The sequence below is a fragment of the Tachyglossus aculeatus genome, chromosome 14 (genome assembly GCF_015852505.1).
Source record: "Tachyglossus aculeatus isolate mTacAcu1 chromosome 14, mTacAcu1.pri, whole genome shotgun sequence".
Lineage (NCBI taxonomy): Eukaryota > Metazoa > Chordata > Mammalia > Monotremata > Tachyglossidae > Tachyglossus > Tachyglossus aculeatus.
The window spans coordinates 25,988,521-26,003,234 of record NC_052079.1 but is presented as its reverse complement, the minus strand read 5'-3'; the positions used below and the strand labels follow the sequence as shown (position 1 = coordinate 26,003,234).

General features: G+C 40.4%; 1 protein-coding gene across 2 annotated transcripts in view; it reads right to left on the bottom strand.

Moving 5' to 3' along the window:
- Window positions 1-14,714, bottom strand: part of ZDHHC17 (zinc finger DHHC-type palmitoyltransferase 17) — a 134,956-nt gene that overhangs the window by 32,744 nt on the left and 87,498 nt on the right. For both annotated transcript variants that reach the window (XM_038756256.1, XM_038756257.1), the window contains exons 8-9: window positions 12,530-12,655; window positions 8,192-8,334 (exon numbers count right to left, since the gene is read on the bottom strand). In XM_038756256.1, the coding sequence (XP_038612184.1) occupies window positions 8,192-8,334; window positions 12,530-12,655 (269 nt within the window). The remainder of the gene's footprint in view (window positions 1-8,191; window positions 8,335-12,529; window positions 12,656-14,714) is intronic.

The window sequence follows — 14,714 nt, the reverse complement described above, 5'->3', positions numbered from 1 at the left end:
ACTAGCTCATTCTTGGCATTTATTAAGCTATGTAAAATTTGGTCTAACATAAAATTTACTAATGCAACACTATTAACAAGCTGTTTATTAGCTTTTTCAGACTTAATCCGCCATAATAAAAAAAGTCTCAGTACCCGGAAACAAAGCATCCAAATACGCTAAAACAGTCATATATCTAATAGTCATACATGCAAGTCAGATATTCATCTCAAGAAACTGAATGCCATCAAAACCAACAAAAATACCCTTGGTTTTACCTAAGAACTATCTCTAACCTTTGGAAGTTGGACCTCACGTTATAGTTATTATGAATGAACTCTTCCAGGTTGTCTCAATTCCAATTAGTTTCACGTTATTCTTATTACTTTGAATTTCGTTCTTTCAATTTGTTCAACTCACTCTTACCTGGAATTTGGTACAGGCCTGGGCTACAGTACATGTTTTATATTACAATGGGGGTTATATCATAAGAGTATAGCTGAGTAAATATCTGATTACCCCAAACAGGTATTCTATGTTTGGAAATAACTGCAATTTTCACTACAATTTTCCTTCAAAATGCATTTTCTGAATTGAATAATTAGCTTACAGGTAGGCGGGCAGCTCTTGCATGTACATTATTTTCCGATCCTGGGACTCCTGAAGAGATTTAGTAAATGAAGTTTGGGATACTTAAATGCAACCTGAAGGTAAACCAGTTCAAGTCTACTTTACACATTTGGCATTCTTCAGATTCCAGAGGCAGCCTGGAACACTACTAGGGGATTTTATTTCTCAGGATGCATACTGCAAAACCACACTGAGGATGAAATCCATAAATAATCCCCAAACCTGATTTCCAAACATGCAGTTGTCCCTTGGCATTCAAAGATTCATCTATTCATAGCTGACTGAGCCCATATTGATGGCACTGGCCCCCGGCCCCACCCGTGCTGTCCTTTTGTGGCCAACAGCCACAGCTCTGTCCCTTGGCTGGCCGGCAGGCTGGCCGGGTAGCCACTCTCACCCCTGCCAAAAAGCCTGGACAGCTGCAGGTTGCACAATAAGCTTTCTAATGCAGCTGCCCTCGGGCAGACGGCATTTATGATTTGTCTAACCGATCCCCCACGAACACTGAGGGAGTGGTTTCAATCTCTCTCTAGCCTCAATCTGGGAGCCTGCAGCTAGCTCACTGGGCAGCGAACCACTTGCAAAGTCGACTTGAATTTCATCCATGTCATTCTACCTCTCCGTCGGCTAAGGAGGCTGTTATTGAGGAGGGAAATGGCAACGAGGACTTTTACAAAATGCCACTTGGACTTTCTTCAGACTGATAATCAGCCTCTGAGGGGTAATTATTTGATTTTGTTTGGCTCTGCTTTTTGATTTTCTTGTAATACGCTAGGCCAGAAGGAACACTCATGAAAGCAAAATCCAAAGATACTTAACAACTCTGCAAAGGATGTAGGAAGCAAAGCTTAACGTTAAGCATTAAGTGGCTCCATGACTCTGGAGAAAACAAAATCAGCAAGGGGCAAAGTGACAGCATCACGACAGCCCTCTCGGCACCCGAAAACACAACTACAAGCATCGATGGGACTGGTCCGTGGCCCAGTGGACCAAAAACCACTCACCGGGCACCCATCCAGACTGAATTTGGCGCACACTACCAATATTGGTTCAATGAAAACAATGAAATGATTGAAAAACTACTTGCATCATAATGGATAGCATTTGATAAGCGCTTACTATGTGCAAAGCACTGTTTTGTCTATACTTCCCATGTCCTCATGAACAAAACAACTGGTATACCCACAAAAACCTGTGCGGCAATAAGCAGAGTAAGCTAAAGAATATATAACAGGAGTGGGGCACCAAGGTGGTGAGTCAAAGTGCAATAGTAGTAATAATGGTAGTATTTGTTAAAGCATTTACTATGTGCCAAGCACTGTACTAAGCAATGGGGTAGATATAAAATATGGGGCTCACAGCCTAAGTAGGAGGGAAAACAGGACCGAACCCCCATTTTGCAGATGATGGAAATGGGGCACAGAGATGTTAAGGGCCTTGCACAAGGTCACACAGAAGGCAAATGGTGGAGTCAGAATTAGAACCCCAGGTCCTCTGAGTCCCAGGCCCGTGCTCTTTCCACTAGGCCACACTGCTCCTCCAAAGCAGTTTCTCTCTCATTAAGAAGCTGTAAAGCCCAGCAACATGTAATCACAGCACCCGCAGAAGAACAAAAAAGAACCCACCCTCATTGGTGATGAAGATGGAATCTTGCAGAGGGCAGCAATACTTCGACTGTTTCCTGAAATGATTTACTTATTCATATTAATGTCTGTCTCCCCCTCTAGACTGTAAGCTCGCTGTGGATGGGGAATGCGGCTGATTACAGTTATATTCTACTCTCCCACGCACTTCGTACAGTGCTTTGCACACAGTAAGTGCTCACTAAATATGACTGACTGAATGAAACTGCCTTCCCCCATCTAATACAAGGCATTAGGAAGCAAAATATGAAGACATGAATGGCCTTAGCTCCGACTTCTAATGAAGTCACTCTGGCAGTGAGAGCCGAGAAAATAGATATAAGATGGGTCTGATTGCATCGCGGCCGAAATCTACAATCAAAGACTATTCCTCAAAATATGGAAAAATGAAGAAATACCACAGAACCTCCAAGAGGCCACCAAAATCCCAATCATGAAGAAAAAAATATAAAGAGCTTTATTAAGGAATCTATTTGGGTGCCTCATTGCTCTCTACTCTCAGCAAAAAGTTAAGCCAAATTCCTCTGGACAGATTTTGGAAGAACATTATTTACATCCTTCCGGAATGGCAAAATGGCCTCGGGCAAAAATTCAGTCTCATCAGACATGGCCTTTGCAGCATGACAGATCCAGAGTACAGGGAGAAACACCACGTTCTGAAAGTGCAAACTTTGACATTAGTACAAAAGGAAGTAATACCTCTGTGTACTAGTTTCGGTAGGAGCTATCAGTTACGCACCCACGCTGCTGGGGGAAATTCACATTTAACGGAATCATCTTCAATCAATCCATGGTATTTACTGAGCACTCACTGTGCAGAGTACTATACTAAACACTGGACACAGAGTTGGTAGACATGTTCCCTACCCATAAACAGCTTATAGTGTAGAAGGGGAGTCAGACATTTAAAATCAATTAAGGATCTAGACATTAAGCGCTGAGGGGCCAAAGGTACGGTGAATATGAAGTGCTTAAAGGGGACAGATCCAAGTACGTAGGCAATAAGGAAGGGAGAGGAAGCAGGGGAAAGGAGAGATTAGTCAGGCATTAGTTTTAGAAGAGATGTCTTGAATATGGCTTTGAAAGTGTGGAGAGTGGTGGCTTGTCATATGAATGGGGAGGGAGGTCCAGGCCAGAGGGAGCATGTGGGCAATATGTGGGGGAGAGAAAGATGATATATCGAGTTACAGTGAGTACATTGGCACTGGAGAAGCCAAGTGAATGGGCTGGGTTGTGGTCAGAAATCAACTAAGTGGCAAGCTGATAGAGTGCTATAAAGCCAATGGTAAGGAGTTTCTGTTTGATGCAGAGGTGGATGGGCAACAACTGGAGGTTCCTGAGGAGTGGGAAACAAGGCCTGAACGTTTCGGTAGAAAGACGATTCAGGCAGCAGAATGTAATATGGACTGGAGTGGGAGAGGTGGTAGGCAGGGGGGTCAGGGAGGAAGCTGATGCCAACAGTCAAGGCAGGTATAATAAGTGCTTGGATCAGCATAGTAGCAGTTTGGATGGAGAAGGAAGGGTGGATTAAAGCAGTACTAGGAAGGCAGACCTGATAGCATTTGGAGACAGACTGAATATGTGGGTTGAATGAGAAAGATGAATCAAAGCTAAAGCCAAAGTTACAGATTTGTGCAACAGCGAGGATAAGTGATGTTTTCTACAGTGTTGGGAAAGACAAGGGGAGACCAGGGTTCGGGTGGGGAGATGAGTTCTGTTTTAGGCGTGTTAAGTTTGAGGTGTCAGTAAGACACCCAAATTCAGATGTCCAGAAGGCAGAAGGAAATGAGAGACTGCAGAGAAGTAGAGAGGCCTGGGCTGGAGATGTAGATTTGGGAATTGTCTGTGTAGACTATTACAGTCCAGGGAGTTGGCTTGGACCCTGGAAGTAATAACAACAGTGAGATTCCAAAATAGTTTCTGAAGTAAGGAGAAGTCTTGCCTTTCTTGTTAAAGATGGTGGTAATAATAAGAATGGCATTTTTAAAAGACTTACTATGTGCCAAATACTGAACTAAGCACCAGGGTAGATACAAGATAATCACGTTGAGCCCTGTCCTTGCAATAGTGACATCTAACAGTCGTACTGATTGAAAAGCTTACTGCTTTATGCTTTACTGCTTAATGCTTTAATAATGATAATAATAATAATGGCATTTGTTAAGTGCTTACTATGTGCAAATAAAAAAAATATTAAGTCAAGGGCCACATGACTTTATCTTGTCTATCTGGCCACTGACCCCTTGCCCAACTCCTCTATTTGGCCCGGAAGCCCCTCCCACTTGATTCATTTATTCATTCATTCAATCGTATTTATTGAGCGCTTACTGTGTGCAGAGCACTGTACTAAGTGCTTGGGAAGTACAAGTCAGCAACTTGATATGAGTCAGTCCCCCACTCTCCCCACCTTCAAAGCCCTATTAAAATCACATCTTCTCCAAGAGGCCTTCCCTGGCTAAACACTCAATTCCCTTACTCCCTCTCCCTTCTGCATTGTTTACGCACCTGGATTTGTACCCTTCAATAATGATAGTACTTGTTAAGCGCTGTTAAGCTATGTGCCAAACACTTTACTAAGCACTGGGGTAGATACAAGGTAATCAGGCTGTCCCGCGTGGGGCTCACAGTCAATCCCCATTTTACGGATGAGGGAACTGAGGCACAGAGAAGTTAAGTGACTTGCCCAAGGTCACACAGCAGACAAGTGGCAGAGCCGGGACTAGAACCCATGACCTCTGACTCCCAAGCCCGGGCTCTTTTTACTAAGCCACGCTGCTCCTCTGCTCTTCAAGCACTTGCTAATCAGCCCACCCTCAGCCCCACAGCACTTATGTACATATCGTAATTTATTTTAATGTCTACCTCGCCCTCCAAATAGTAAGCTGTTTGTGGGCAGGGAATGTGTTGTACTGTACCCTCCCAAATGCTCAGTCCAGGGCTCTGCACACAGTAAATGCTCAATAAATACCACTGATGAGTTTCTTCAGGCTGTCTGTGATGAAAGAGCCATCTCTATCCTCTGCAGTGCATGAATCCACCTTCTCACCCGAACCTTGTCTTCCCTCTGACTTTCCCATCACTGTTCACAATCCCGCCATCCTCCCTATCTTCCAAGCCCTATCCTTGGCAGCATCATTAACTCATCTCTCTCACTCAACCCATGCATTCAGTCAGATACCAAATCCTGTTGGTTCTATCATCAAAATATCTCTAGGCTGACCTCTGCCTCCAGGCTCTTGGCTCTCCAGCCCATATTTCACTCTGTTGCCCACGTTACTTGTCCAAAACATTGTGCTGCACCCACCTCCCCATTCCTTACAAATATCCACTGGTCACCTATCTGAGTTCCGGCATCAGGCAGAAACGTCTCACCACGGGCTTTTAGTGGAAAGAGCACGGGTTTAGGAGTCAGGGGTCGTGGGTTCTAATCCCGGCTCCACCACTGGTCAGCTGTGTGACTTTGGGCAAGTCACTTTTAATTTCTCTGTGCCTCAGTTACCTCATCTGTAAAATGGGGATTACGACTGTGAGCCCCACATGGAACCACCTGATTACCTTGTATCTACCCCGGTGCTTAGAACAGTGCTTGGCACATCTTAAGTGATTAACGAATACCATTATTATTATTATTAATAATCGAGTTCACAATAATAATAACAATAACAATAATATATGATGATATATAATAATTAATAATAATATTATTAATAATCAAGTTCACAAACTCGATCAGCTCTCTTCCTCTTACCTGTCTTCGCTCTCTCCCACTACAACACAGCCTGAACACTTTGCTCTTCTAACACCAACCTACTTTCCGTGCCTCAGTCTCAACTCTCCGACCATCAATCTCAATCCCCAGCCCCATGCCTTCTCTCCTGCCTGGAACTCTAGAAGCGCCACGGCCTAGCGCTGAGAGTCAGAAGGACCTGAGTTCTAATCCTAGCTCCGCCACTTGTCTGCTGAGTGACCTCGGGAAAGTCACTTCACTTCTCTGGGCCTCAGTGACCTCATGCGTAAAATGGGGATTGAGACTGTGAGCCCCTTGAGGGACAGGGACCATGCACAACCTGATTAGCTTGTAATCAATCAATTGTATTTATTGAGCGCTTACTGTGTGCAGAGCACTATATTAAGCGCTTGGGAAGTACAAGTTGGCAACATAACTTGTATCTACCCAAGTGCTTAGTACAGTGCTTGGAAGAGTATGGCACAGTGGACGGAGCACGCGCCTGGGAGTCAGAAGGTCATGGGTTCTAAACCCAGCTTTGCCACTTGTTTTCTGTGTGGCCTTGGGCAAGTCACTTCACTTCTCTGTGCCTCAAAAGGGGATTAAGACTGGGGGTGCCCCACGTGGGGCAGGGACTTTGTCCAACTTGACTGGCTTGTATCCACCCCAGCGCTTAGTACAGTGCCTGGCATATAGTAAGCACTTAAATACTTTTATTATTATTATGACTACAGTGTCTGGCCCATAGTAAGCATTTAACAAATACCATAACAAAAATAACAACAACAAAATTCCCCCACCCTTCAGATTTGACAGACAACCATTATTCCCATTTGCAAAATTCTATTAGAATCATATCTCTCCCAGGAAGCCTTTCCTAAATACTCTCTCACCTGCCCATTCTATTCTCCCTCCCTTCACCTAAGCACTTTGGTACTCATTCACCTCTACTGGATTTTTGCACATAACCTTATACTCTATTGTTTCTCCTGCCTGTAATTTATGTAAATATCTATCTCCGCCATTACAATGCAATCTCTTCGAGAGCAGGGATCATGTCTACCTACTCTGCTGTACTCTCCCAAGAGTTTAATACAGTGATCTGCACACAATTAAGTGCTCAATAAATGCTTCTGATGGACAGATTGATTTGGGACCTTCAAGAAAGAATGTACGGAAATATTTGGTTTGGATTTGTTTGGTCAGCCTAGGTATAGTTGATGTCAATTATGGCATCTCGCAATTAATCCACTATGATCCTTAATGTGTGGAATTCCATGACAAAGCCTTCAATAAGCATCCTCTCACAATCAGGAGGAACTTCAAAGTATGCAAAAAAGTCTGATTCTTGCATTTCAGGCTCCCAGGCAACAGCACTGCTCTCCCTGATCTCCTAACTTCTGCTTCCTGACATTGTCTGGCTTCAGAAAAAGTTAGTGATGGGAAAAGACCTGCCCAATACTGTAACAGAAAGGATGACTTTCTTGAAAAGCTTCACTTGCACTATTTACATATACATTTAATTTACATTAAGTATAAATAAAGGAGCCGGTGTGTTATTTGAGAAGCAGGTGGGTTAAACTGTATTATACCGAGATCACACTTTACAAAACTGTACTGAGATTTACATGAAGTGGTTCAGTGTTAGTTATTTAAGTCCATTTACACTAGTACAGTTTATCGAAAGATGACAGTGACCTTTAGATGGATAATCATAAAATGCTTCTCTTAAAAGAGCTACACTTTCGATACCTAAATAAGCAAAATTCCAAACTAACCACCAGCTTTCCTGGATACTGTTTACATACATCAAAACTTTAAAACCACACTTTCTCTCAATGAAAGCACCGTCCTAAATAAGGGTTTCTTCTAGCTTACCAGAGTATCGTTAAAACCAGTCAGCTTTTCAAATAATATTTATTGAAAATCCAACAAGCTTAACCCCAAAATTGATCAATTAAGTTTCATCTTTTATCAATTTTTTGTTTAAGGTCTAGAATGTGAATAAATTTCTTCTAAAACAGTGCTTTACATATAGCCGAGCTTTATTAAAATACCTTTATGAATATAATCCTTTACTTTGTGACACACATTGCCTCAAACAGATTTCTTTAAAAAGAAACAAAACATGCAAGCTTTTGTGTTTTCTATCAGAAGAAACTTTCCCTCGTGTATAGATTAAAAAAGAATTTCATGGAAAAAAAGCACTTACTTTGAAAGAAACTGTACCATAGCCCAAACGCCACCATACAGTAGCCCTTTAATGAGCCAAGAATCAATATCTAGGTCTGCTATAAACCCAACAAGCCAAATAACTAGGAAAGGAGTTCCTAGCATTACCTTCTGCCGAAATTCCTGCACAGAAAGAAATATTTAGGTTATCTATTTCAGCATTTTTAAACAAATGAATGTACAGCTGCTACTTGGGGCCCAAGTGGCCATCAGACAGGCAGGCTATGACCGACATGACTGGGAAAAGGGATACGTTTGGTTCATTCAGTCCCACCACAGGACTGGATGGTTGTAATTTCTCAGACAGGGCCCCACCTTGAGGAGCTGGTAGAAGCAGTGCTAATAGTAATAATAATAATAATAATAATAATAATAATAATAATAATAATAATGGTATTTGTTAAGCGCTTACTATGTGCCAAGCACTGTTGTAAGCACTGGGAAGCAGCACTTCCTCCATTACCCTGTGTTGATCAAGATGGGTGAAAAAATAGCAAATGTGACAACAAATGTAGTCACCTCTATATTCTCTGACAATGAGGCTATCTGCCTGGCTCCAGATAAAAACTATAAATAATGGAGGATAATTAGGTGAGCCAAAGCACACACTGAAGCCTTTCAGGAAATTGGTCTGATAAATCAGGGAAAGGGGTGAAAAAACGGAAGACAGGGAAAAGAGGGAAAAGGAGAAAGGAAATCTCCTTTACCAGGTTTTCATAATAAGTATGTCTAATACAATAAAAACTTCTTACCTACACACCTAGAGAGTTGAAATGGCATTTCCCAAGTCATTACTCATATATTTCTAAAAGTCACCTCTACTTTCGGATTTAGTATTGAATATTTTAGATTACCATACATCAGGAGATACCATTTAATCTCAGTTAAACAGATTTTACTATATAATCCAATGTACATTCTCTAAATTATTAACTGAGCCATTTTATCTTAACAGCACCAGCTTGTTGTACAGATTTAACTAATATGTCATTATTGAATTTAATTAATTTGCAGCTAACCACAATAAAATAATTACTAAAGGAACCAACTTTCCAATGTCATATTTTCTGTCTAGAAAACAGTCCTCATTTACATATATTAACTAACTTCAAAGGTTAAGAAATGAGGCATCGAGACACTTGCTGTACAACATAAGAGCTACTAAATAATTAGGATGTGCATTTTTTGAGGGGTGGGGGAGAAGCTAATAATTGATTTCAAGCAGTTTTTTAAAGCCTATGATTATATTTTAGTGTTTCTTTTTATGAAAGCTCTTTGTGGGCAGGGAATGTGTCTAACCAACTTTGCTGGACGATACTCTCCCAAGTGCTTAGTACAGTGCTTTGTGCACATTGAGCATACAATAAATAGCATTAATTGATAGACACCTCAAATAGCTAGTAGTTAATGTTAAGGGGCCTGGTGAATTCATAGCTTTACAATGCCTAAATCTTAGTTTCGGCATGAAGGCTCTATATTAGAATGAGAACAATGACCAGAAACATACAATCGATAAACAAAAACTAACCATCAGCATCAGTTAACCAAGGAAATTCCAGATTCTTTACAGTGTGGGAAGAAGCAAGATGTCAAGGAAAAAAATAATATAGCTTGATAACACTTTTTTAAAATGATCAGCTTCTCAGATGAAGTGCTCTTAAAAAAAACAGAGATTCTATCAACAGCTGTGGAGATACTGACAACTCATCACACATATGAGCCATCTTAATGAATCTATCTTAATTCTGCCATGGTCAACCTAAATGTTTTTCCTCATTTACAGTGAAAAATTCCCTTAATTTGTAAAATAAAAATTTGAGGCTTTCATTTTGGGCGGGGGGGGCGGTTAAGCTTGATTTAAAAAAATGATTTCAGGAAATTTAAGTTTTGCTTATTAAATCCCGGGAACTTTGTAAGGTTTTAATTCTCTTTTTTTCTTCAACAAAAGGATTCAGGTACATAACTTGGGATGAAATTAGTAAATGCCCTAAATATCATACCCTATTTATAAAATGCCATGGTGGAATCACTGAGCAAGCTGTTTTTTCCACTCGGTCAAGCAATTCCACTGAGTGGAAACATGAGAATAAAATGCCTGACAAGATGACAGAGAAACAGATGCTGCATGAAATGGGTCAACAGGTCAATCACAAACAGGGCAGAAGACACTCTTTAAGCAAATTTTCAAATGATGTGATACAACTACGAATGACGGAAAAGCTGCGATAATCATAAATGACCTTTTGCAAGCTTGTCAGGGGCAGGTAATGTATCTGCTAATTCTGTTGTATTGTACTCTTCCAAGTGCTTAGTATGGTGTTCTGCACATAGTAAGTGCTCAATAAATGCAACTGATTGAACAAAGATACTGAGGAAATCTCTTTACTCTCTCATTTTGAATTTCAAGATGGTTCCTGAGTGGCCACTATTTAATAGCCACCATGCTTAAAGTGCAGGGAAACCATAATGAAATTTAAAATTGCTTTATTTAAAACACGCTAACTCGGCACTTCCCAACTATTTGTAATGACTTAAAAACCGAAGTATAGTATAGAGAAATGGTTCATATTCTAGATGATGAACCATTTTCTCACAGTGTCTAAATTGCTCTCTGGGACTAAACTCGGAATTTTTGGAAGCTGAATGAACACTTTCAGAGCACTGGGATGCAATTTAGTAAATTACAGCTTCAGTATCCTCTCTCACAGCCACTATTAAGAGCTCAGTTTTCTTTCCTTGAAGCCCAAGTAGTAAATCTGCTCTTATTGCTGGCAATTTTGCTGGTCAAAGAGAAAAAAAAATTACTCAACTACTGACATAACGAAGAGTAACAAACTACGCACTTTCAGAAGCTGCATTAACTCTTTCGGGCCAGTGTGACATCTAATATGGCAATACGCTTGTGAAAAAGTTAATGCAGTGAAGTATGAGGTAACAGATAACTATTTATTGATTTATCCAAATGGGCTTATTACTTACAGTAATTTCCACATTCTTTCAGCTAGTTCCTTGTGGGCAAGAAACGTGTCTCGTACTTCCTTTGTACTTTCCCACGTAGAGTATTATAGTTTCATTCATTTAAGTCTACGCTGCCCTATGAAACTGCAAGCTTCATCTAGGGCAGGAAAAGTTGAATTTCCCCAAGCACAGAGAATAATGTTGAGGACAAAAAAGTTATACAATGAATCCGATTGATGACAATAGTTCTTTCATTAGTGTTAGAGAAAAAGTAAACCACACTTTTTCAAGAATCACACCTTACCCAGCCCTATCAAGACCAGTACTTCACAGGGCCTGCAGAAAAATGAGTTCTTGAATTTAATCTAGTCACAGAATTGAACTATTTAACTGACTGCTTGAAAACACAATAACTTGCCACCAAGGAACTGATTTCCTCTTTATAAATTTTATAACTCAATCAAGGGGAACTTTGTTTGGGTTGGTAAATTTTAGTCATCATTATCATGAAGGAAACAGAATTCTCTACAAAGCATTAGATTCCCAAAGCAACAGACATTTTTCAGCAATCACCATAGTACTGGCAACTGCAGCTACACAAGAAAAGACGACTTCTTGCCTCCAGGATATCTCCCTTTGGCTTTCCCACTGGCACCTCCAAATTCGGATGTCTAAAATTTAGACTGTTTCTAGTGATATCCTTATAGCTTGCTTATATCCTACTCTCTCTACTTGCTATCCACTCCATTAGATTGTTAGTGCTTGGAGGGCAGTAAATATAAATGGTAATATTAATGGTATTTATTAAGCCCTTACTATGTGTCAAGCACTGTTCTAAATGCTGGTGTAGATTCAAATTAATCAGATGGGACATAATCCCTATCCCATATAGGGCTCACACTCATAGGAGGGAGAACAGATGTTGGATAATCATTTTACAGATGAGGGAACTGAGACACAGAAACATTAAGTGACTTGCCCAAGGTCTCGCAGTTGATGGAGTCTGTGGCCATCTCTTTCCACTAGGCGATCTGTAGCTTGTTTCTGTTGTTCCCCACCAAGTGCCTCATTCACTGCTTTGCCACACAGTTAGCACTCAATAAATAGCACTGATGATGATGCTGATGAGGAAAAATCTTTTCATTCCCATCTCCAAAACAAGGGCTAGATGCCTCACAGTAGCAGGTGAAATGATCATTCCACTAAGTAACAGTCAACCAGGCGTGGATTTGGGAAATCCTACTAAGGCTACCTCAGTTTATTTTGAGAGAAATGCCTTTAACTGTCTTTAATTTGTGTTCATCTTCCAAAAGGTGCATTGTTATGGTTTTAAAATTAATACATGAATGTTAATTTTTACCTTATCAGCTTTCAGCTTTTTGAGGAAAGATGGATTGTCATACCCCTTTGCTTGTCTTGCCTCCTGTAAATGGTTGATCATCCAAACGTTTTTTCTCTGTTTTGCCAAATCAAGTGGTGATTCTCCCTGATTTTTACACAAAATGACAGAAATTATGAATGCACCTACATTTTCGCTTTTCAATTCCGTATATCATAGGATACTGACAATTAAAAATAACAACAATGAAGGCTCTAATATGCTCAGTTTTTAGGCTCAGTACATCACTCATACTCTCCAATCCTAAATGTTATTTGACTCCTCTAGGTTACTTGTTTTCAGCACTCTGCCTCTGCCCTCACGGATTACTTTTCTAAGAATAGAATTTTCTAAGAATCAGCAGTTTTGGGGGGCATTTTGCAGAATGATTCCACATGAGTTCTGGATGCTCATTTCAATAATATCAACTTGATAACACTCTATTTTTTCCCTAAGACTTTGAATTGCATTGGTGAACAAATCAAAAAGTAGGCCCTAATGTTTGCTGGATCGCATATCATGTTAGTTATGCTTACTCCCCAGTTATTTCTCATTCTAGAAGGAGGTCACAAGAGTTAGGAAATACTTTTCTATAAAACTAAGCCGTGAAAAACATTTCTCAAAATTTAGTTTCATAGCAGATGCATCCTGAGTCCTATGAAGGAAAAGGTCAAGAAAGGAGAAATGCTAGAGACTGGGTGAGACTGGATATAGATTAGACCTATAGCAAATTCTTTCACCCATTCTGGAAACGTCCAAAACCAGCAAAAACAAAAAACTGGTTTCACTCTGTAACCAGAAGTCTCACTGAGATGAACAGATGGATCACAAGCTGCAGACTTTCAACTCTTTTTAACCCCTCAAAAAAGATGACTGTGAATTAATTAATTAATAATGGTATTTGTTAAGCGCTATGTGCCAAGCACTGTTCTAAGAGCTGGGGTAGATACAAGGTCATCTGGTTGTCCCACGTGGGGCTCACAGTCTTAATCCCCATTTTACAGATGATCTAACTGAGGCACAGAGAAGTGAAGTGACTTGCCCAAGGTCACAAAGCAGACAAGTGGCAGAGTTGGGATTAGAACCCATGATCTCTGACTCCCAAGCCTGGGCTCTTTCCACTAAGCCAGGCTGCTTCTCATTCCCGTGAATGAACGGGACCACAGGGTAAAGGAGGGAAGAGAGAACCAGTTCCTACCACTCATTCTTTCCTGGCAAAGACAATTGCTTCCTTTAATAAAGCTTGAATTCAGGGTTTATTTTATACTATTTACGCACTCTTTTTCTAAACAAAAAGGACAACCCAAAATATCAGTTTCCTCAAAACCCTACATTCAGTGAAGTTTCCTCCAACACAAATGTACCTTATGAGGTTGTCCTTAGGATAAGAACAAACACTGGGAAACATTAAAACAAAGCCATACAAATTTGTAAAAGTGATTCACTGCCTAGGAACAGAAATGTAATCTAATGGAGGGATGAAGTCTAGTGAAAAAATTGATCAGCCATCAAATCACTTAATTGGGTTGGAGCTAAACTAGTTTAGCTTCTGAAGATACACATATTTTATTTGAAAATAACACCTTGCCTATCCAAATTACAGATACTCAGGTTCAGAACCAGCTAATTAATCCAAACTATAAAGATTACCTGTGGCAAAGCAATCCCTTTGGGGCACAACTCCCAGAGAAAATCCTGCAGTTGCCTCGGATTCCAGCTGAGGATCCCTTCCACTAGAGGACCATGGGACACCTAGGGATTGCCTAGATAAAGAGATTGAGGGATCTTTTAAAAAATCTTTCATCTAGTCCTCTCATCCCCTTGCTCCTTTATGAGTTCCTTGCTGCTGGGGATGTGGATGAACATTTTATAATTCGAGAATTAAACTGAACTCAGGGATCTCAATTCATGTTCTCATTTCTCTCCATGATTTAGTGGGGGGAGCTGGGGCAGGATGATTTGCCTGGATACAATGAAACAGAGTAAAGATTAGTTTTGAAGTGTTTTAGCCAGAAAAGCATGGTGGTTACTGTAATTTATCTGTAAAGTTTTGGCCAAGTTGCAGCCGTTTCATTTTTACACCACAGAAAAATTCTTCTCTGGTGGTCTTCAAGGACAGGCTCTTACAACATAACTAAAAATACTTTCCCTAAATGCTTTCATATCT